Consider the following 24,300-nt stretch of genomic DNA (forward strand, 5'->3'; position numbering starts at 1 on the left):
GTGGAAATGCAGAATTTTCTCTTGATGAATTTGATCCCTGCTTTGGAGGTATCATCTAGTAGCATGACTTGTATATAGTATTCACTGAGCCTGCATTTACTTAGTAAAGAGTACTCTGTTGAGGAGTTCAGCAACTGCTCAAAGGGCAAAGCTCATACAGCAGTTCTCCTCAACCTGGTTCTCCATCCAGGTTCCCATGTTACTACACAAACAAGCAGCAAAAGCAGGAAGCCAGACTGCAAAAAAATCTGGCAGAGGAAAACTGAGTACAAGAAAATTCAAATGGAGTCACATCTCTGTATCGCTGATTGTGCTTGGGTTTTGTTCAAAGATGGATGATTCAGATTCACCACAGTATCTATTCAAAGAAGGCATCTCTCATGTATCTGGTTACCTTCTGTAATACCATTAATGAAAAAGAAGCCAAGAGGGGGTAGAGTAAGACAAAAAGGCCAAGATATTTAACAGACCACAGGACTGTGGCAGCTTTTCTAATCCACAGAGGTGCAATAACAAACAGTGAAAATATCCAAAGATTACTAGATCCACACAGACACAGGCCCAGATAATATGCCATCCCCTTCTCCCAGACCTACCTCCCTAAATGAAGCAAGCGGAGCAATTAGTTAATCTGTCATTGAGCACGCAATCTTGCTCACTGCCATTGCTGAGGGTCCATGACATCAGTGGCTCAAGGGTCTTATGCAATTCCAGTTTTTGTAGGTATTTAAACCCTCAGTGCTCAAACTGTTTCAAGGATCCCCATGTGGATCTTCAAGTGGAGCATGCCTATGAGAACAATGATCTGTTTGTAGGCCCATCACTAAATAGCACTGAACTACTAGTTTTCTAACTAAAACAAAAACATCTACTAAAGTATAATCACAGCATGATTAGTAATTGAAATATCTAAAGCATTTTATGATTCTCATCACAGACAAATGTAAGCAGCATGAAAATCCTAATCCCAAAGATGTACATTATTTGTACAGAAGACAATATGCCAACTCTTAAGTAGCAGCCATCTGGAAAAAGAATCCATAATTAGGAAATGTACCTTTCAGGGCACTAATCATAGTGGAGTTTTGCATAATTGTAATTAAAAGACAAATCCATTGATTTGGGTACAAGAGCTTCCCTTCAAAACCTGTCACTTCATAGCAGTCTTTTTCTCCAGACACTTAAGAGCTATGGTAACTGGAAGTTGCTCTTTGAGCATAGAAATTAGCAAGAGTTACCTCTGATGCTGGCTTTGCGTAAGTCGGTATAGGTAAGTAGTCTGCTTCATGCTCTTGAACATCACAATTAGGCATTTTTCTTAACTCTAAAATTCCCCTTTGTGCAAATGGTTATTTTTGTGCGTGTGTATGCAGACAGTTAATAATCTGACAGGCATTTTAGTGCCTTAGTACTGCTAGAAGTGTATTTTCTGTTTCATAATGTCCAAACAAATTATCTGTTAAAAATAAACTGTGTTGTAGCACAGTGTGAAATGGAATTTAGCAGGCAGAAGATCAAAAGGAATTAAGTGCCAGAGCTCTGTCCTATGTGCTCGTAAAAATTGATTTGACTTAATAAGTTTAATGCAAAAGGGAATTGCATTGGGTGCAATGCTTTCCTGTTGATTTTTAAAAAGTGTGGGAGCACATCTCTTCTGATGTCCATTGATTAAGCCCATGAATACATAAACTGGGTGCTTCACCTTTCTTTTTTTTTTTAACTAGTTCACAGAAAAAAAAACCCTGCTAACAGCTGCTACTTTCCACTCACACGAAATACTTCTTTTCCCCATGTTGACATTTAAAAAGTCCTGATTTGTTTATTGTTTTTTAATAACCCTCTATTTCAACAAACGTGGAGGTGCTGTGTCACTGGAAGTTAAAGGTAGCTGTTAAAAGCACTGTTTATATTACCTAACGGTATTTTGTGAGTTTTGGGATTTTGGTTATTTTTCAGGGTGAAAACTTGGTTTGGATCAAAGCTCCTGTGGAATAGCAGAAATATTGAACCTATCTGGACAAGCAAGTAATTTCTGTTCATATTAGGTCTTGTAATCAGCCTCTAAAAGGTCTTTTAGTCTTTGGATGTGAAATCAAAAGACACAATGCTTATCAATCATAAAAAGACTGCCTTGATGCATTCTCACACTCCTTACCTTCTCGGTAAGGACTGTCATGGTCCCTTCCTTTTGTGAGAACAAACAAAGTGGTATAACCATTTTTCTCCAAAATCGTTTTGCCTGTATGAGGATGTACATGCATGACACCTGCTTGGCTGAGCAGCCGCAGCTCTTAAACAATCCTGTTGTTTGTTCAAGGACATTTTTCATATTTATGTTGATAAACTGGTAGTCTATTTCCATTGTAGCTGCTACCACAGTCACGAAGCAGCAAAACATTCCAACTCCAAGAATAACTGAGAAGATGACAAAAGTTGAATGCAGTTTAAGGTGCATAGATTAGGTTAAGATGTGACCTTCCTTATCTGTCCTTGACTAGTCAGAGATGTCTTTGCTCTCTTATTTTATTACAGCTGTTTATCTGCTGGGTCTTTGATATACATCCCATAAACTTAACTGGGAGTTCCATCACGTAACATGAGTATGTTAATTATAGTCATACAGCTGCTATATTTGATGAGAATACAGGTGCCATGGTGCAGTATTGGGGGGTGGAGTGGCTGGGGCTGTTTTTCTTGCCCACTGCTCCCTAAGACTGAAACACTGTGGATGGAATGAAGTGGTAGGAAGGATGGCATTTATTGTGAAGTTTCTTTTGGGATCACTGTGCCCCAGTTTGGCCTAATTGAGAGCTGCCATATTATGGAGCAGGCAGGAGAATTTGCCTGCTGGAAACCAGTCCTGTGTGTCTGTATGTCACACATTAACATCAGTCTCTTCTTTCCCACAAAGACTTTTAAAAGTCTCCATCTGGAAACAGAACCAAGTCAGATGACCCAATTTATGAACATCCTTCTGACCCATCTTTATTACTATTTCTGATATTTTGGTCTCGTTGGAAAAATACTAAGAGGCAGATTGTGATACTTCATTAACTTGGGCTTCTCTAGCCTTTCCCTTACTATCTGCCATACCAGAGGGAAACTGAATTAAAATAGAATTCTATTCACATAGAAAACTTACCTTGACTGAAGTAGCACTAGGGAAAATAGAACTAAACTTTTATTTATGAGATGTACATTTTCCTTTCGTAAGTTCCAAAACAAGTTGGAAACCTATATCTTGCTAACAAAACCAGCCCCCATTCACATGCTTTTGAACATTTTACTGCACATATCCTTTCTAAACAGACCGTGCTAAAGACATATGTTTACTTCCCTATGTAAGGTCACTACAGTTTGCTATTCATTATAATCATTTACAGGAAACTGCCATCAGCTGTTATGCATACTAAAAGAATAGTCACAGACCACAACCATGAGCTTGTTTGTGGCCTTGTACAAACAGAAAGTTTTGGACATTCACAGTTCTGAACCAAAGTCCAGGAATCTGAATGCTTCTGAATCTGCTCTCAAAATCTTGGTCCTTGGAGTTTCTCACCTGAACTGCCCAATTTTTGATCCTTCGCTCATGATTAATGACTTCAGGATCAGACCTCAAACTTCTCTGTGTTTCAAAATATGTATTTCACACTGAAAGAAAGTGGTATCACCCAAGGGGCAAATTCTGCTGCGGCAATCAGTGCTTATGTATGACAGTTGTTCTAATTCTGTTCAAGTCAGCAGTTTAAACTGCTTTGTCCTGTAAATTACAGCAATCACAAATTATTCTTGCGTGAAAAATGGATATCCACATGGAATTTGGTGAGGAAAGAAAATGAACACAGCGGTGTTTTTCCCTTGTTCTTATGCAGTTTTTCTCACAGGCTTGCACCTGCAGCTCCATACTGTTAGGTCAGCCACTTAAAGGAACTGATTGCCACTGGCAAAGACTTCTCCCCTTCCTTCCCCCCCTCTTCCTGCCTCTCGGTTGTAGCTTTTGGTTTCCATTAGAGACTCAAAGACACACAAGCACAAAGCCTCACAACCGGTCAGCAGACAGAACTGCCCTGATTGAAGCCCACTTTGGTCAGTGCTGACAGCGTTCCAAGCAGGAATGATCACTCCAAGGCTTGAGCTGTTAAAGCTCCTGACAGGAATTGCAGAATCAGTCTGGGAAACAGCCCCTAGTGAGTCACTGGGAAATATGTTCTCTTTCCCTTTTCCCCCTCCTTCTGTTTTTCCCCAGGAGTAACTTACCATTAGAGTTAACATCTGCCATACGACAGGCCCTTTTGTGCAACACTTTCAATAGCAAAACTGTATTCAACTGCTAGAAGTACAAATTTCAGCTTTTTACTTGATCTTATTTAACTGCCTTTCCTTACCCCACAGTATATCAAGAATATGCAGGTGTATATATAATATGCATGTGCATACCTATATATACACACAAGAAAAAAAAATCTCAGCTACTCTTTGAAATCAGCTTCTTACCCCAGTTAATCTGGAAGCATTTACATGATCTCCACTAACAATGCCAAAAGTCTTCTGCAGCAGAGCGAGTGTACTTCTCATCTATGTATGGGGTTAGGGCTGTGCTTGGACAGCCTACACAGAAATGCATAGGGTCTGTTTATTTGGGCAAAGTAAGCAGCACGCAGACCAGTTTGCATCTAGACTCTTACTGTCCTTAATTCCATTAACAACAGCTGTCACAACTATGAAAGGTTGTGATCCATACAAGATTCAACACTAAGTGCACAGGATAGCTGTCAAGGACTTGCATACCAGAAGCAGCATTTGTGTACATATACCCTCATGCCAACAACACACAGCCCAATGCAGACCACTGCAGACCGTGGTTCAGAAACATCAGGGCATACTTCTACTCAAACATAACGCAAAGTAACTTTGGAAAGGGAATTGATGAAAATGTGTTTTTACTATGATACCAGTCTATTATCTCATTACAGCTGTAGGCTCTTTCTCCTTTTCACCCTTGCATTGTCACGAGAAAAGTGGTTCCCAGCTGACATGGAAGATAAAATCCACAAGCATGCAAAGTGAGACAAAGTAGTTTTTAAAGACTGCCACTTTTATTACTATGAGAAAAAATTCCTAGGCTGAATGCTAACAGCTTTTCAACATTAGTTCCTGGTGCTTTCTAATGGGAGTTACCAAGAACCTTGTAGGGAATTAAAATTTCACTCTATTTATCACAATAAAACAACTAAACATGCTAACATATAAACAGAGAAAGTAAAGTATGCAACAAGCAACCCTTACTTGTTGTCCAAGGTCTAGAATCCAGCATTTAGACAGTGAAGACAAAATACCAGCCAAAGCATGCCACATCACGTTTTAAGTCTTAATAATGGAAGATGTTAATTCCACCTCTGTTACATTGAATAACTTCACAGATTAATAGTTACGTGAAACAGGTTTCCTTATGTTTACATAAACATTGTTTTAAATTAGAAAATGCAGGACCCACCTGGCTCCGAGATGAAAGTTGTAGTAATACTAGGAACAATACGAACAATGAATTTATGGCCATTGCAGACTTTTTACTGTTGTATTCTCAAATATTTGCTCCTAGCAGAGATGAGACCTGTGGGAGGGCTTCCATTGACTCCTTTAGGAGGGAACCCACTCCCAGCATCATGCGTGATCTGAGCAACACCACCGTAATGAAAATGAAAAATGAGTCACAAACAAAGTAAGTCAGAAACATAAAAAATAAACATCACATTTATTTAAATAAAAATATACACACAGTGTACAATGGACATGGCTTACAGACAGCAATGAAACAAAAATGCTAAATCCTGAAATATAAAGAGTTGAATTGCTATAGTTGTGCTTCATTTCTCTGAACAAACACACACTATGGACTGAAGTGCTATTGATGTTACTTATACACAGCCCCATGTGCTCCAGAGTGTGAGACAGGAACATTACAAGGAATAGCTGTACAAAATGAAAACAAGTACCAAAGTAATTAGGGATTTTAGAAATTCTAAAGTCAGACCATTCATAAACAAAAGAGAAGTGCTGAGAACTTTCAAAGCACTTTGCGTGCATGGAAAGAGTACAAAACACCACTGCCAACAGTTAAGAGATCTAAGTAAGAGCAGTATGGTCCAAATCTCAGCATTCCAAAGTACACAGATCCAGGGCACTCTATTATCACAGCCAGATTTCTACTGTAACTCTTCCTCCCTGTCAGCACGCAAACCTCATGCCTTATGTTTCATCTCTTTGGAATACAAATATATTGGCTCAAAAGAGTCCTCTGGTTTACGTATTCTGAAGTATTAAGTTTCATGTTTATTTCAGCAAATGTAAGTTTTTAATCTTGCATCATGAGTATCATGCTGAAATTTATTGTTGTTATATTACTTACTCAGCAGATGTTATAAGAGAGAGATTAAATAAATGCTTGAGTGCTGCAGAGTCTAAGCTGAATGCTCTGGCAATACAACAGTCAACGTGCTGCGTGACTAAAGAAAAACAAAAGCAATGTTCCAGAGACTGAAGTCTGTGATTTTTTTTCTTTTCTGCTTTAAAAAGGTATTTGTGTATTTATTTATTTATTTATTTTAACATGCAATTGACAAGGTAAGTTTTGTTGTGAAGAACACTAAGTTATTGTAAAGCACTTTGATTGTACACATCTGCTTTTAAGCTACAAATAAGTGAAAAGATGCAAATTCATGTCTCATGGCATTGCCTGTACAGCTCAATTTCTTTACAATTAGAAAAAGCATTACTATAGATATAAATGGTTTCAAGTTTACAACAGCCAACTGACATGATAGACATTTAAGGCTGTTAACTGATTACATACATTAATTCCAAAAGTAATTTTGCTACATAGTTTTAAATGTCATTTCTTTCTTTACTACACTGGTTGATGTTCAGTGCATTTTCTGCTTTTTATAAGTGGCCCACAGGATTTCCTGGAACTTGCGCTTAAACTAGAAATAAAAATTAGCTTATTTTCTGAAGCTCTTAATAGGCATATTATACAGTGGGCTTTGAAATGATATGTTGCATTTTTTTCCACTTACATTACTAGCAATGATTTAGAATACCATTACAATTTATTTCACTATAAATAAGTGAATTTTCATCAGGACTGATTGATTTAGACACATAAAGTGTTTGTTAATTCCCTTATTTCGTTTACCTAATGTCAAAATTCAGACAGCACAAAAAATTAACATTGCAAACGGCTTCATTAAGGCTCTTCCTCAGTTAATATTTTGTTTTGGATGTCCTCCTAAATTGTTTTTTCTTTATAACACATACATTGCTAGCATTCCATGAAAATACACAGCTTCACATAGACAAAAATCAGATAACATAATAAAAAACTTCTGTCTCCTAGTTGCTCTATAAAACCCAAAGTATAAACATTAATAAGAATATATTTTATACTTCCTAAAAGAAGGCCACTTAATAACATCAGGTCTAGGCATGTTATACATTATAACAGTATTACAGTCAACTCTGAGGAAAAAACCCCACCAATTTTAACCTCTATTTAGACACTAGTCTGTGGCACAACCCCCCCATATAAACCTGTAATGCATTATACAGATATTCAAAGCTAGAGACCCTTATTTCAGGATTGCTCAAGGCAGATCCTGATGACTTTATTTCTACAAATAATGTCCTCAGTAAGTAAGTAGGATTTAGCTTTAGATACCAGATATATCTTTGGAGGTTCATCTCCTAGCCCTTGAGAACTGCTCTCCCCTCAAAGTAGATTATTTCATAACTTAGAATTCTAAGTTTTAACAGGAGATACGGAACATCTTCTGTGAATCTGCCACCAAAATCAGAATACTTCCCTTAACCCTTTGCAAAACAAATGGTGTAGTTTGCTCATAAAAATTCATCTGCTTAATTTTACTCACAGAGAACTACAAGGATAGGTGCAACACCTCAAAGATGATTTAACTCTTCTGTTAGGTATTCAAACAATGCACAGGGGTTGAAGCAGCTTCCACAAAGAGTACTCCAAGTAATGTAACTACCAAACTGCAGCAAACCCTCTTTGTTTCTTCATAAAAAGCAAACCAGAAAACCCACTTGTTTGGAATCCATGCTCAGCTGACAGTTCTGCTTTAATGACCCAGCCTTTGCTTGTATGGCCTCCAGTAGCCCACAGCAGCCAATGCCCAAACCAGGGAACATTTGAGCCTGATTCAGTACTGAAGCAGCAACAAGGCTCTTTTAGGAGACTTTGAACCACATCAGTTGGTTATACAAGGGTTTCATGACCTACAAAAAGATGTTGCAACAAAAGAACTGGCTTGAAAAAGCACAGCCTGTTCAGTTCAAAACACAGCCTACTCTTCTGTAATGGCCCAAGCGCAATGAAGTTTCACTGTAAGTACACTGATGTGGGGTTTGGTTTCTCTTCTGTGTCATTTAGTTTCAGAAGACATGATGGGAAAGGCTGTTAAAAAAGGACAGGAGTGCAATGCCTTTTTTTCTTTTCCCCATCCCACCATCCCCCAGAAAATATATGGGGAAAAAATCTTCAATATAAAAGTAACACGATAGTGTTAACGGCAATTTGGAACCCAAATGGGATCAAAGTGCTGAGACAAGATCTTGAAAGGCTATTTTCCTATTAAAAAAGAAAATCTATAAAATTTCGTATTTTGAACTTGACAGGATGCCCATGGGACATGAAATGAAGAATTATAGGAAACCATAGTACTCACCAGTGAATACCATCCCCACAGAGACTTTAACAGCTTGCTTCAGAATTACACTAGGAAGGCAGCATTCTCTCCTGTACATCTCTAGGATTATTTCACAGATGCACAAGGAATTTACTGCTAGTTCTAAATTGCACATGTAGGTATTTTTAAGCTAATAACAAACAGCAGATAGTGAGGGCTAGTGCAGTAACAGAACAAAACTTTACTGCCCTAGGAAGACTTATGTTCCGTAAAAAAAAGTTTTGTACAGACCAGCTATGCTATAGTTAAAGACCCAAACGCAAATTTATGAACATGTCCACCCACCCAAAAGTGCCCACTTCTACTGCTACACAACAGGAAAATATCAAGGCATCATATTCTCATCTGCCTGAGCTTAGCTATGATGCAACACCAACTCTTTTGACATCTGTCGAAGTAATACGTTCCAGAAGAACAAAGAAGTAATTCATGACAGCGCATTATAAAATAATCGACATATGCATCAATATACCATTTAAATGACCTACTTTTCTTTGAAAAAAGTTCCAATTAGTTAGGTAAACATATTGTATAGGTGAATTCCTGGCTCCACTGAAGTCAATGAATATTGGAACAAGGGTGTCTTCCTGATGTTCTACAAGCCCCAAAGCCTGATCATGCAAATATACAAGATGGCTTTAATTTTAGATCATCTGCATGTAATTATCCAATTAGAATTTGCAGAATCAGGCTCTTAAATATAATTTTTACTGGTATAGTTACAGATTTATACCCAGGTAATGGACATTAATGGATTAAAAATAACAAATTATAACTCACAGTGCATCGAGATTTCTTTGACTTCCATAGCAGTAAGAAAACATTAAATTCTTTATCCATGGTAATTACAATTTCCTCCAGATGTGCACATTCCCAGTGAGGTTTCATTCAAATAAAATTCTCACACTTCTGCTCCAGATATTTTTTTTTTTCTCAAAATGAAGGCATTACATAAAGGTCAGTAACCAGTGAATAGCAGGGGGGTTAACTGTATTTCTCTCTGGGAGGCAGAAGGCAGCAATAAATAGACACAATTAGAAAACACAAATGTTCTTTGGAAGACAGATTTCAGGACTAACACAAGCTGGCAGAAGCACTAACATTCATTTTGAAAGCTGATAGTTCTTCATCCTACAGTGTCTACATGCAGCATTACAAAGTCGATATAAACCAGCTGCAGTGGCTAACTAGTCCTAAATACAGCAGGTTACTCATAATTATAACATATCACTTAGGCTCTGTAATAACATACATGTCTTTATAGCCTGAAGATACATTGTCTCCTGTATATATAACTAATTTTTCTTACCTCTAAAGAATGTATATTTTTAAGGGTTTATAGTAAACGTGAACAAGACAGGTCAAATTCAGGTCAACTTACTGAAGAATTAATCCCCCTGATTTCAATGTGATTTATAAGAAAGTGAAATGAGTGTTATTTGGCTGTGGTACAGCAAGCCAAGAATGATACACCCAAATAAACTGCAAAGAATCAGAATGGAATTACTGAAATTACAGGCTGTAATTACAAAAAACATATTAAGAAGCTACCACGCTTATGTAATGAAGATAAATGTAATTACTAACATTATATTTAACCCAGCCATTAACATTAGAATCTTTTGTAAACACTTCCGTGAAGGATTTCATCATTAGTGATCAAGACCTTGGTGCCATGCTGGTTCCAGAAAACACCATTTTCAGCAGTAAGAGACCCCTTAAATAAAATCTCAGGTTTTGGTTCGGAGTCAGTATGTCACCTTGCAGATTGCTAACCTCAGTTCCTATAGCAAATGACATTTGCCTTTGTAATCTTCAATCAAATGACCCAAATAACTAATTCCAGCTGGCGTATGAGTCATACTAACCTTCAGCTTCACAAAGAAGAGTTGAATATATTTGGCTTTGAGAATATTCAGTCCACTGCATTTCATGGTATTTTATTTCATAATGACTAACTGAAGTTATTTTAATGTATAATGATAAAACCTGATAAAAATAACACCTCAACTGGTTACACATTCCCAATTAGTAAGCTATAAACAGCGATTTTTATATTCACTAATTAGCATGATGTATGTTCCTGATCACACTTTTGTTAAACTTAGGTGTCAGCTTTTCCATATGTCCCTTCTGGAGGTCTGTAGTACTTTGGGAAAGCCATCAGCTGTATCATGTTGAATGCATACTTTCTGCATTTGACATTCTTCAGCACATTCTCTATGCGGCATCCTTCTCTAGTGAAAGGGGGAAAAAGTACAACTTCATGAAACACAGAATAAATAAATACGCTTTATTTGTTCATTGCAGAGTTTCAGCAACAGTTGAAGTAAAAATAACAAAGATTCAACTTTACATTTTTGTTTTCCACAAGTGATGATACATCTTACAAAATTAAATCCAAGGCCAGGCCCAGTACAGTTATTGCCCTCAGAAATAGGTGATAAGATTTCCCCCCCTCCAATATATTTGCCCTTGAGGTTTTAAAGTTTAGTAAAAATAATTTAAATACTTTAATTATTCATTTGTTCTAATTCCATAAATATATTTGCCTCTTAAACCTTCTCATAGTTTTTTTTTCCAAATTGTTTGCTATATATGTTAGAGTACACATTGCCCTAAAAATGCGTATTCTAGGAATAAGGCATTTTATTAAGTCTGGCCCTAGAGATTTGCAAAGGAAAGTTTCATCTCTGCTTCTTTTCTCGTATGTTCAGCTTTGCAATGAAGAATAAGAAAAAAAAAAAAAAAGCTTTTCAAACAGCCCAATGCAACACTCTGCTTTAGAAAGGAATGATGTTTCTTCACATAGAGTACAAAAGTCACAAGTGCCAAAGTGGTGCATCAAGACATAAACAGGACTTTGTTAAAAAGAATATAAAAGTGTCTTGAAAGCAAAAGCAACTAAAGCAACAATTACAAACAGGTGAATTTCATTACAAAACAGAACCTACTCCATTCCATTAAGTTACTTGACAGAAAGTGGTTAGTTGTAGTAAAGTAATAATCGTTTGTTAAACAAAAAGGATCTCATCAACTAGTAGCAATGAAAATAACACAGAGAAAGTTAAGTCTCACAAACCACCACCCTGAAATATTTGTCTAGGGGTTAGTTTGTGTTGTGCAAATTCTTTTTTAATTTTTTTTTTTTTTGTCAGACTAATTACTCTGGAAAGAGGAGTTCAAGCATTCAGGATTCCACATCTTCTTGTATACAGTGACAGCATTGTAAGCGGGCTTTCTTTGAGCTAATTAAAGTGGGAAAGCTCTACCATAAACAGAAAGAGCAAATCAATTCACTCAATGCATAGTATATTTCTTAAAGTTTGGAAAAAAAATTAACAAAAACATAATACATTTCAGTCATTTCTATCTTAAAGACAAATCCTTGGGGTCTGAGATTGTAGAAATATTACAGCATAATTCCTTTTTCTAAAGTTAGTTTGTTGCTGTTTGTAGAAAAGAAAGGAACACGAGTGAAGTTTATTGATATTTGGCTAATAGCAAAGCAAGACTTAAGATAAGCCACACAACCAGCAAGTGTGAGCTGACAAGCAGCAAGGCGACAGGATAGAAGTGTCGAGAAGTTGGCTTGTTATCAGTTAGACAGCCTGTTTCGGGATCATCCGATTCATTCAGTGCTCCCTGGGTTTGTCTGCTGTTAAACAGGGGAAGTTAGGAACAAACAGAACAGCATTTAAACAGCAAAGAAAGCCAACATGTAAGTATTTTGACAAAGTGAAACCATATAACCATTTCAATGAAAGAAATTTATGATAAGTACTTCCAATATATTTATTGTGTCTCTACAGCTGATATGAGCAGCACGATGACCAGGTGTCTAAAAGGTTATTAAGCCTGCTAGTTGCCTTGGAGTAGTATTCACAAGTTAATGTTAAATAACTTATGAGATGAACTATACTACCACTAAAATGAACACACACATAGAACAGAAATGAAATAAGAGAAGTTAAAAAAATATTAAGGAAGCAAAGAAAAAAAGATCATGCATATGTCACGATGCAACACTGACAAAAGACTGTCTCCATGGTGTTTGCAGGCTTTTCAGTCCTGCTTCATTATCTATTAGGAAATATATAGGCAGAAAAAGAATGGGCACATGCTCTTTTTTGAAAGAATTAACAACTATCCTTCAACAGTTTTAAATGATGGTATATTGACTCCTTAAAAAATTCACCAGTGCTGGTGGAAGTCAGCAGCAATTCTTTCTATCTAAAGGCTCACACCTACATTCCTGTAATTACCTTATACCTTTGTCAAGTCAACTCAACTCAGCCAGGAACTAATCTGGTTACAGCAAACCTCTACTAAATCACTTGAAGTTGCACAGTCACCGTCCTGTCAGAGCAGCAGGAATACTTTCAAATCACTGTCAACCTCTTCTATTGTAGTCTTGGTAGCTTCTCTGCAAGCAGAATTATGTATACTTCAACTATAACCTTCAATCCCTCCAAACTTAACTTCATTGGTATATACTCAGGAGTCCTTATTAGTCCTTTGGCCAGTAAGGACTTAGAAGATTTTCACTTCTCTATGTACTATGAATATTCTGGGATGAAAAGAAAACTCACAATTTTTCCCTGTGGACCTGAGAATAACCAAATATACAAATTATGACACAGTGCTTTTTCAGCAGCACATGTCCCAATTATGCTAATTTTCAAGAAAGAAAATGCTGGCAGACTATAAAGAGGCTGCAGAACAGTAAAGGTAGTATCACACAATGCCAGGTAAAATGAGAAGGGTGCATCAAAGACATCAGCAATCACTTCATGTTACAGAAAGCCTACCCTTCTGACCTGCATGTTAAAAGGCAGTGTTGAGTTTCTTGAGCTTGGATAGCAAGAGAGGTGCAAGAACTGCATTTACAGTATTTTAGACAAAATTCTTTCAGAAACTGTCAAGGAACAAGGAACTGTATGATATGCTGACTTTGTCAACACTGTGGCTTATATCAAAAGAAATAACTCCATGTTCTGTATCAGACCAACCCAGTAAACACCTTTTTCCTATGGTCCACCCCCAGAACTTCCTTCCTCTTCTGCTCACAGTGATAACATTAACATTTGGGATCAGCTGAGGACTAATTGCATTGCTCTTTGTTAATTTTCTCCTTTATCATGTATCTTTATGTACTTTTAAAACATTTTGCCTGCTGTTTTTCCTTTTCCTTCCTTAATCTCTCCAGGGTCCCACAAGTTTGCCTCTTTGACCCTTTTGCACTGTCCCCTCAGTCCTTTTCTACTCTTGGAGGTGAGCCTGCTGGTTTCACTTCTCCCCCATCACGCCCACAATGAAGAGCTCTAGCTCAACCCTCATAGTCCTGTCTATTCAGTCCTAGTCACAAAGCCCAGGTGCTTTTGGACTGTCCTTCTGGGTGTCTTCCACCATAGACTTCATATGTGCACCTATGGCACAGCAGATACACAGACCAAACTCTTTCCTCTGAAATGATCCACATAGGTAGCAACAAAGTTCAACATTCAGCAAGTTTGCACAGTCAATGGCATTAGCCACTATGAGGTACAGCCTTAGCTTTGCATGCTAACACTTTACTCTGAGCTGGTTGAGTTACACACATTTACAGGTTGCCTCTTCAGGAAGGAACCCTCCTACTTCTGCCATTTGCCTTGCTCTGTTTTACTCCATGTCTCATTGACAGTGTGACTGTCTTTTATCTATGTTTCTACAAGTCCCATTAGCATCGGTGACATTTACGCAGATGTAATGATGGAAATGCAGATAAAAGCCATTTCTTCTATGATTTTATTTCCAACAGAAAAACCTACAGTACATTTGTTCTTTGATACATTGAAAAGAACAATCAGCGTCTTTCAACATAAAAAGTTCTATCTTCCCCCCAGAGAAACCACAGTGAACAGCTGATGCACAGAGACTTCTGTTCCAAAATTAGTCATATCATTCTATGCAAGATTCTTCAAAATAGAGCAAGAGGATCCAACTCCATTGTCAGCTTCCTAAGAACAGGCTGAGTGGAATACCTAAACATGCATTTAATTTAAGAGGAATATTTGATCACAGACAGATGCCTTGCTAAGCTCTGCTAATACTTTTCAATGCGCTGCAGTTACAATGTCTTCTCACACATCTTAAAGCATTCTCTGCAGTGACTAATGTATCTAGTTAAAGCGAGGCCCTACACCCAGCTGTCAGCAGCATGACAACACTGCTTCCCCTGGCTCATCAACACCTGTAGAAGTTTTCCTGCAAACAGCACGAATTCAGCTGGCGCCACGTCAGCTGGATTGATTTGCCTTCTGACTGACACTCAGCACAACCAGAACAGTGACATCTGACCCTGTTATGGTGTAGCTATCGTTTTGGATGACCCTTCCATCACAAACCATACACCCAACTCACACCAAAGGGAAGGAAGATGACTCCCAAAATACCCAACAAGTTTTTATTTCATACACACATACTCAATTTAAAGAGGAATAGTGAAAGCTTCTAAATCCGTTAACATCTAGGGACGTGAACACCTCTCCAACCTACAGTACTATTTCTATTTACTTACTTTCAAATTGTTCATTTGAGGCTTACAACATAGCACCAATATAACATCATAACAGCCAAGGGTGCTGTAAGTTTAATGATGATATAACCATTTCAGTCTGCCTTCTATCTCACTTGGTATTTTATCATCTTAAACTCCTATTGGGATAATGCTGCATACCTATCAAACGAGGCAAAGGCAAAACAGCAGGTATTCTCTGTTGTTTTTAAATTCAGATGATAAATTGTTTGAACCTCTAAGCAGTGGAGCAGAGACAATGAAAATGATGTGAGGAAAAAAGAAGCCTCTCAAGAGTCCTTATAAAGCCAAGCACACATATGAGGGCATAGTCTGGCTTTTGGTTATCAGTCACAATGACAACCCTGTGCAAGGTTTTTGGAGTTGCATTTTATCACGTTGGGATATATGCTTCTCTTGTTAGAACTTTTCCAGCTCCAGCTACTAATGATACTAGAAATTTGAAAGTGTCCTAAAGAAGTGCTTCAGGTAGAATAGATAGGCGGCTCTTTACCAACACAAGGACCCCATGTGCTAGCAGGACTTCAGTCTGAATTCATGTCTTGCAGTACGCATACTTTGAGGAAATTTTCCTTTATTGCAGACAGACTAAAGCAAGCAGTTTCTGGGCCAGTTGGGTTTTTTCTTGTCAAACTCCAGTGCTGACACAGACAAACGGCAAGAGTGAGATGGATGCTTCTCTTTAATCCCATCCAACAACAGCAGCACAAATATTTCTTCAACTAGAAGGGATTGCTAACAGTTCTAAATCTTACACAATTTTACTTACTTACTTACTCCTTTTAAGACTATCACAATCAAGAACTTTCAAGAAAAAAACCTGTGAAGTGTGTTTTCAGCCCTCAGAGACTCTAAACAGAATACTGTCTGCTTGCTTGCTTTTTTTTAAGAAACAAAACAAAACCCAACCCCACAGGTTTTTTTGGAGTGAAAGCAGCTTAATTTCTACATTACACATGTTACTGTGATTCACTCTAAATACTTCAGAGAAGAATCAAGTGTTTCAACATGCTGCACTACAGTTCTAGAAGGCAGCCTTAAAGTTTTCAAAGGAGAAAGATTTGTCCTTGTGAACATCTCTTGGCCATCATGTAGATGCTGCACTATAATATCTAGAAGAATAAAACATGTTTCAGAAGGAAATAAGCAGATCTCAGCCTAGTCCTGGAGGACTGCTGAATCGGAGCAGAACTCAGATAAAACATATAACAGAATACTGGGCAGCAACCTTTTATGTTAAGATACAAAGTCAATACAATAAAACCTCCAATAATTTGTTAAAAAATGTTTCTGCATTGTTTCAAAATGGAAGGGAACCATAAGACACATCTTCTGTATCAACAATCTTTACAATATTTCTTTTCCTGATGCATATTGTTGTCAATAACATAAATTTTTTTCCTCAAATCTAAATGGTATTAGATACAGTAAAAGATGCTAGAAATCAATTTTTGCTGGTTATGTGAGTCTATAATTTCCACTCTGGTTCAAAACAAACGACTGGCATTACTGAAACCGATGAGCAGTTCAGGTCGAAGAATACTGTTCCAGTATTCCTCGAATATGAATCCTGAACTGAATCAAGTCAGGGATTTGGAGACAGCTGGTATTTAAACATACATCAACAATACAAACAACCCAATGTGTTTATCAAATTTTCACCTTAACCTCCCTCTTTTTGTTTTACCTTTTGTACTGCAACCTTTTTCTCTATTCTTTTTGTTTTTATCAGTATATTTTATTTTCCTGCTCCTTTTGTCTCTCCCTCGTTTGGTTATAACACCAGAATGTTCTTTTCTAACACCATCATTTAGAACATAAAAAGGAGAGCACAAGATATAACACAAGGCCTGTCCACTGAGTTTGGCCAAGCAGCAAGTTCACAATGTAGTCATGATGACATGACACCTAGATCTTGAAAAACAGTCAATATACAGTAACTCAGGTGTTTTGTGCTCAAACTATACCACTGTTACTGAGGGTCCTCAGTCTGCCCAGAGAAGAAGATTCCATTTTGAGGAGCTGACCAGAAACAGCAGGGTACTGGAGGCTCAGCTCTGGTCACATTACAGATTTTCAACACTACTATGAACAGGCCATAATGGTTCAGTGCAGAGCACCAGATTCATTAATACACACTCTTGCAGCAGTACTTAATAAGAGGCTAGGAGACATTTGGTCTTGCACCCACACAAACACATCCAGGAAAACCCAACTGTCTTACGTGATCACACAGATAGACATGGGGACTTTGGAAGGAATGGTGAAGTAAAAAGTCAGATTACACAGCTGCTCTCTTTCAAACTCCAGTGTATGTGTTCTCACTGAAGTCAAACTAATTAAAACTAATTATTAATGTCTGAATTTCCCACCAATTTTGTCAGCTGAGCTGTTTTTGAATATCCAGGGGCAAGTGCAACAGAACAGCACAACTCACTCTTGCTTTGGCCTACAGAAATGTCTCCCTGCAATCCTGCTCTGCAGCACCCTTCCTGAAAGATGTGGACTCTTACAGATTGAACTAGGTATTCACAATCTATCAGCTGATTGTATGTACCGTCTAGATTAAGAGGAAGACATTAAACTAATTCTGAGACAAAATTTAGGAAAATATTCATACTTTGTATAAAAGGTACAAAAGCACGTGCTCATCTACTGTTTGCTAAATATGCGATGATAAAACATCGGAACACCATTTGTTTTTTCACATGACTACAGTTTAGTAACAACAAAAATAGTTCCCAAATTAGGTATTTTATTATTTACCAAAACTAGACAATATAGTTAGAGCTTGATTATTGTACGCCATATATTAAACTTCCTGAAAACACAGTACATGTTAATCCAGATCTATTCATAATAGACCACACCTGACAGCTTCAGCCCAACATGGGAAAAAGTCTAAGAGAAGTATTTCAGCTTCCTGTTTGTGAAAGCCATTTCTGTTTCAATATTGTCCTACATTAGAGAAAGTCAGAGAGAAAAAGCTGAAATATTAAATGCTAAGTTAAACATTTTTTATTTGTTTAGACAGCATTTCAGACAGATCTGGAAAACAGAAAAAATCCCAGTTTGGTCCATTCTGTCCCAAAATTGTTGGCTTGTTGGCTCACCACAAAGTAAACTCCCTACTGTTTGCCCATGTTAACTTTTAACATACCATTAACACTGAAAAGCAGATGAAAGGGCAACTGCAAGGTTTATATCTAATATGCACAAAAGATGTGCTATTTGACAATATACATCTCCCCCAGTGTTAGTCCAGCACTTCAGAAATCTCATCTGATTGCAGGAGAATTAGTGTCTTCCTTTGTGACCGATACAAGAGTCCTGCAAGAATGTTTCTTCCTTCAATTTTAAAGAGTAACTACATAGTAAAATAGTAACATTGACAAAATTCATACAGTGAAAATATAATAAAAATAAAGGAAACATTCCAGGTAGAATCACAACCCATTTTCCTCACTGCTGCTTTTAAGACACCTAAATTAACAGTTTAAATCCTCCCTGAGCAGTTCCCTGCTGCTGCAGCTGAACAGCAAGATCAAGTTCACATTCTGTATCTGTCTCCTTTTCGGCCAAAAGAGATTACCAGCCAGAAGCCACCACCTGGGAACAGTCCCTTGGTCATGCCAACTCCCAAACTGCCCTGAGTTCACCTAAGAGAGTGCTAAAATCCACCATAATCATACGTGGAAACATTTAATAATTTCATGACTGAGAGCATGTCCTAGAAACATCCCCCAGGGGATTTTAATTTACAAGTATGGGCAGAGGCTTCAAGTCCTGCAAAGTCATTCTGGTCTTCTTACCAGAGATTAGCTTCAGAACTGAAAAGTGATGGGTTCGCAGCAGAGATTCTTCTTTACCTGTCAAGCCAGCTGAGTGGTTTTTGAAACATGATTTTCACCTCTATTATTCTCCAAGCAGAGGATTTGCTGTTTCATTCTACTATTTACCAATACTGCTGTGCAGTACTACACATAAATTCTACAAAGGTTTCTCTTTCTATAAAAAAATATGGTTCTAATAATCTTCCCAGACACTCTTCTATAAAGTATTAGGATTACATATATGGGAAATGTTCAGGACAAAATTGCAAAATCTTTCCTGACAAGCTTCTCTTGCAAGGTTTGAAATTCAATCCAATGTGCAACCAATATTAAAGCAAATGCAATCTATGTCTTTGTGCAGGAAAAGAACCAAGCAAAAACCCACAACCAAGCCATAAGATGAATCTGGGGTTTCTTAGAGATCTAAGCAGGTGTGAAATGATGATGACTACAATGTTTGAGTAAGTTCTGAATACACGAGACATTACCCTGCCATAAGGTTATGGCACTACTATAATTAGCCGGTGAGTCACACTTATTTCCGGTCTGTTGCTGTCATAGCAAGGGAGCTTTAAGAAGAATATGATCATATATTCAGCTCACATAGCACAGTGAAACATAAACCCATGATAAATTATCTTTTTTATGTCTAATCAGATTTTAAATGCTTCCTGTTGACCATGAAAAATCTTCATGAATCATCCCTCTTCTTTTGGCAAAGATTTTTTTCTAGCCTTTTTCCCCCCATGGTGAGAACAAGTGGCAAAGCTGATTTAAGAGGCAAAAAAGGCTTCTCGTACAACCAAAACAGTCATGCACGAAGAATGGTGCTTAAAATCTGATGTTAATTTCTACACGTTCAAATCGATGGGTAGAATGACAGAATTAAAATCAGAGAGAACTGTTGGTGTAAACAGAGGATCGCAATCTGTATTGGATTTGTAATTCAGGTCATTTTAAGTGAGGAGGGTGTTGAACAGCAGGAAGTATAAATTTGAATATTGTAATTTACTGTTTTATAACTGCACATTCAGTTTGAGATATACAACAGGAGGAATGTGACTGCTGATGACTAATGACACCAATCCACATCATCTCTTCATGAGATTAACCAAAGTCATACAAAATATCACCGGAAAGATCTGAAAAACCACTCTTCCATTTCAAATAAACAATGCCAGTTCATTAATTGCTTTCAACCAACATACTGATACAGTTTTTTTTAGAACACATTAGTAGTTTGATACCTGGTCTGTTCTGATCCCAGCCATTCTTCAAGTGCTAACGTCCCTCACAGTACGTGGGTGCATTTATGCAAAGGGATTTAGCACACACGTAGATTCCCCAATCACAAAATGCACCAAAACCTGATTTTAGCTGGTGGCGCTGGTACCAGGAGCAGCACTAATGCAGCACCCCTACTCACACTAGGTCGACAGCTAAACAAAACTTACCCCAAAACACATAGGCTGGGATGCAGACTGCAGCAATCTGGAGATTGCACTCAACAGTCCTACCAATAAAACACTTATCTTTTGTTTAGGAGGTTGATTTTAGTCATAACTAAGAGAGTTTCATAAAATGCAAACTACATCCTATTCGAATCCCAAATGCGCTGCATTTTCCATCCACTTCCTTCAGAGCAAATGACAGAGCTGGGCTGAAATTCTCATGAAGTGCCTTGAGGGTGGCTGTCATCCTTTCTGGTAACAGGTTATATGCAGAGACTTTGAAGAACAAATCCTTTCTATAGGAAATTGAGAGTGGATATGACTGTTTTCTCTTTACTTGTTTTGTTTAAGCATTTAGAAGACAGCCAAAATTGTTTTGGAGCCTGGTCTCAGGCTTTTCTTCCTCAGATACCAAGGAGGAGCACTGAAGCTGAAATATTTTACAAGCTTTTTCTCTTTGCTGTCTCTACTCAGGTTTGTAAGGCAATTTTTTTGCCAAATGATGCTGCAGGTTCCTCAGTAAGTTTCAGATAGACTCTCCCAGCTCCCTTCATCGTATCTCAGAAAGTGAATATTAGCATAGACCGTCACATTTTAAGCAAAGATAGAACTGCAGTGACGGGGAGAGTGAAGAGATGAAAACCCTGTCCTGGTTTCAAGCTGGGATAGAGTTAATTTTCTTTTTAGTAGCTGGTGCTAAAGTGCTGGGTTTTTGCTTTAGTCTGACCATGACAAACCCATACAGTTTTCCTCCTACAATTTCCAGAAAAGAAAGGACATTTTAAAGACTTGACATTACTATAGACTGAAGGTTCAATAAGCAGTGTATTTACTTCCTGCATCCCAAAGCCTTTGCTAGCAGCAAGGAGTAAGAAAACAAATTATAACACAGAGCAAATACCTTCCTCTCCATCATACTGCTACATTTTCCTTACTGTTACAAAGAAATGAAGAACATGGTTTGGATCAGTGCAGTCACAGTAATTCAGACTTTGCCAAAGATGAAAGATACAGCTCTCAGGATATGCTCTACGAACTACATTCAGGACTCCCTGAACAGAAAAAAGAAGAGTTCACTACACTGCAGTGTCACTTAATGATGAGGTAAGTCACTGACAGATGAAAAAAACACAGATTTACTTCTTGAACCATCAGATACTACACCTTTAAATTTATTTTTTTTTTTTCTGTATGGCAGACTGTGTTACCTCAAACTCGTGATCAGTACAGAGGAAACATTCTCACCAGAGATGCCACTACAATGCTTTGGGAACTGCAGCTTGCAAAAAGCTACAGGAATCTGCCAATTCCTGCAACTTTGAAGTCCCAGGGATAGAGACAATTTAAGAATGAATATCCCCAAACATATTCACAGCAAGCTGCATGTGTAAGTGTAAAGCAGTTCAGAAGTGGGGCTTTCTGCTAATTGCCATCACTTACTACTAAGCAGATGGATACTATCTTAAAAGTGGTTTTAACTGTGGAAAAAACGGTGTTTTACTATGAAAATTCCAAAACATGTCACACAAAATTAGAAACACCAAAGATTTTTTGGATAACTTATTCATTTATAATCTACCACTATTCCCTTCTGAAGTAGCAGCAAGCCAGTATCAGTGTTTGAGCATTTCCTTCCTTCCACAGGATAGGCCATGGAAGATAGCAGGAGGGTATAAGTCTTCCCTCAGTGAGATGGTGGATTATACTGCCTACAGTACAATCTATTATGTATGCTAGTAATTTTGCATGCTGGAAGGTAAACAGTTTAAGAAACGTTTCAGCAAGACACTATCTGACGGTGCTCCCACTTTAGATAAATGCTGCAGCAATTTTCCAGAAAATCCCTGTCTTTTGAAATAACTTCAGCACCCCTAGAACTCAACACTGAATGAGATTGTGCTGAGGGCAATTTCAGCACCTCCTGTTTCACACTCTAGAAAAGAATGCAGTTCTTAACCCAGTCAATTCTGAGACATTTTAATCCTGGTATTGCTCATGCTTCTTTGTCGTTAAGAAAAACAGTAACACTTATTCACATGCTTACAGTGTACGGCTTGAGGAACTGTGAGCCAGAGGCCAGGTGGTCAGATAGAAAAATCTACAGTGCAGCCAAAAAAGCTCATAAGTTGTTAATTAGAAACACTTCATCCCCCCCAGATGCCTATTACAGTGGTAGGCCTTAAGGAATTCTGCTTCCCTTTTAATTTCTAATAAATGCTAATGCCCTTCCATTATCTTGTTAACATATCCCACACTAACCGCCCTGGGAATGTCAGTGCCTTTCCAGGCCCAGTGAGATGTGTCAGCATTCACAGCCCTCCCCAGCAGTTGCTCACAGCCAATGAACTATGAAAAAGTACCTCTTTCTCCTTGTCTTTTGGTTAATACTGCGTTTCTGGGGCCGTTGGACAGCACTTACAGGCTCCTAGTAACTAAAAAATTTCCCTTTTTGGCCTGGATTTACTGCACTGGTAAGAACACAGCAGAGACCAAGACTTTTAAACTGCTTAAATTACCCTCTGCCATAAGCACAATTATATATGGACAAGTATGTGATGTTCTTTTCTACAAGATCTCAACCATTTTCATAGTTTAACTCTCAATTAACCTTTACTAAAAACTAAATCAGCTTCACATCATCTCATCAGAGCCCAGCCTACACATAGAAAGGATGCCAGAACCAAGCTTGTCTCATTTTATTGTATTTAATTTTGTGTTAGTTAAAAATAAGTTCTGTAATGTGCTATTAATGTGCTGCTAGTGACAGCTGCAATAAAATCAATACAACACAAAAGCTGCAATTAACAGCAGAAGTAAGTTTTTAAAATTACCACTGTCAAGCTACAGGCGTCTCCTGTTATCTCATTGATATATACACGGGTCAGAGTTTGCTGTGCACTGGTTACGTACCAGTAAGTTAACAACATCCTTCCTCTTCTTGTACAACACGGTTAAACCAGGCAAGCAGTATTTCTTTTATTTAACTCTCACTAGTGCTATTACTACCCTATTTTTATTCAGTTTTGCTCTTTGCATGAACACTTAATGATGGCAGATACAAGATTCAAACAAAGCTAAAAGCATGTGAGAGGGCAGCAATTCCACTTATCAGTTTATGTACATCAATGCAGAATATTTTGGGGCATGAAATAATACATGACATTTTCCCAGGTACGGTATACAGTAATGAAACACATGTAAAAATATTGTAGAAAATTTAAAACATGATAGTGCATCTTAAACTGGACTTTTCAGTGGAAAAAAAATGACAATTTTACATTGGCTCAATGATGTTTTCTTGAGTTTAGAATAATTAACCACTGAAGAAGTAACAGGCAACCTGGGGGCAAGGAAAGAGTTATCTATGAACATGTTTCCCTAAAGAGGAGATACCAATGTTTTTTTCCCCATGTTATTATGCTTTACGATCTCCAGCCTGTACTTGCGCTGCCACTGCATCGCTTACAAAACTGAACTACATAAGCCTCAGATTTTCTTTCCAGCACCATAAATACGGTCAAACGGGATGGCTAACAATGTAATGTTTCAAGCTCATTTGACTACAGACTATTTTGAATGGACAGTCTCAATTTTTTTTCTCTGTAATGTGAATAAAAGGAAAAAAAAAGACTTAAGAGGAAGCAATTGTCTGGCTTGGGCTATGTTACAATGTGGTA

General features: G+C 37.7%; 1 protein-coding gene across 12 annotated transcripts in view; it reads right to left on the minus strand.

Annotated features, from left to right (window-relative positions):
• Nucleotides 1-5,724: 5,724 nt before the first annotated feature.
• INPP4B (inositol polyphosphate-4-phosphatase type II B) overlaps nucleotides 5,725-24,300 on the minus strand; it is a 342,362-nt gene continuing 323,786 nt past the window's right edge. For 11 of the 12 annotated variants that reach the window (XM_065687774.1, XM_065687770.1, XM_065687728.1 and 8 more), the window contains one exon: nucleotides 11,179-12,420. In XM_065687774.1, coding sequence (XP_065543846.1) covers nucleotides 12,246-12,420 — 175 coding nt within the window. In that variant the 3' untranslated portion in view covers nucleotides 11,179-12,245. Of the gene's footprint in view, nucleotides 11,000-11,178; nucleotides 12,421-24,300 lie in introns of those variants that run through there. The other variant, XM_065687745.1, reaches the window with a different exon arrangement.

This window comes from Lathamus discolor, chromosome 1, assembly GCF_037157495.1.
Source record: "Lathamus discolor isolate bLatDis1 chromosome 1, bLatDis1.hap1, whole genome shotgun sequence".
NCBI lineage: Eukaryota > Metazoa > Chordata > Aves > Psittaciformes > Psittacidae > Lathamus > Lathamus discolor.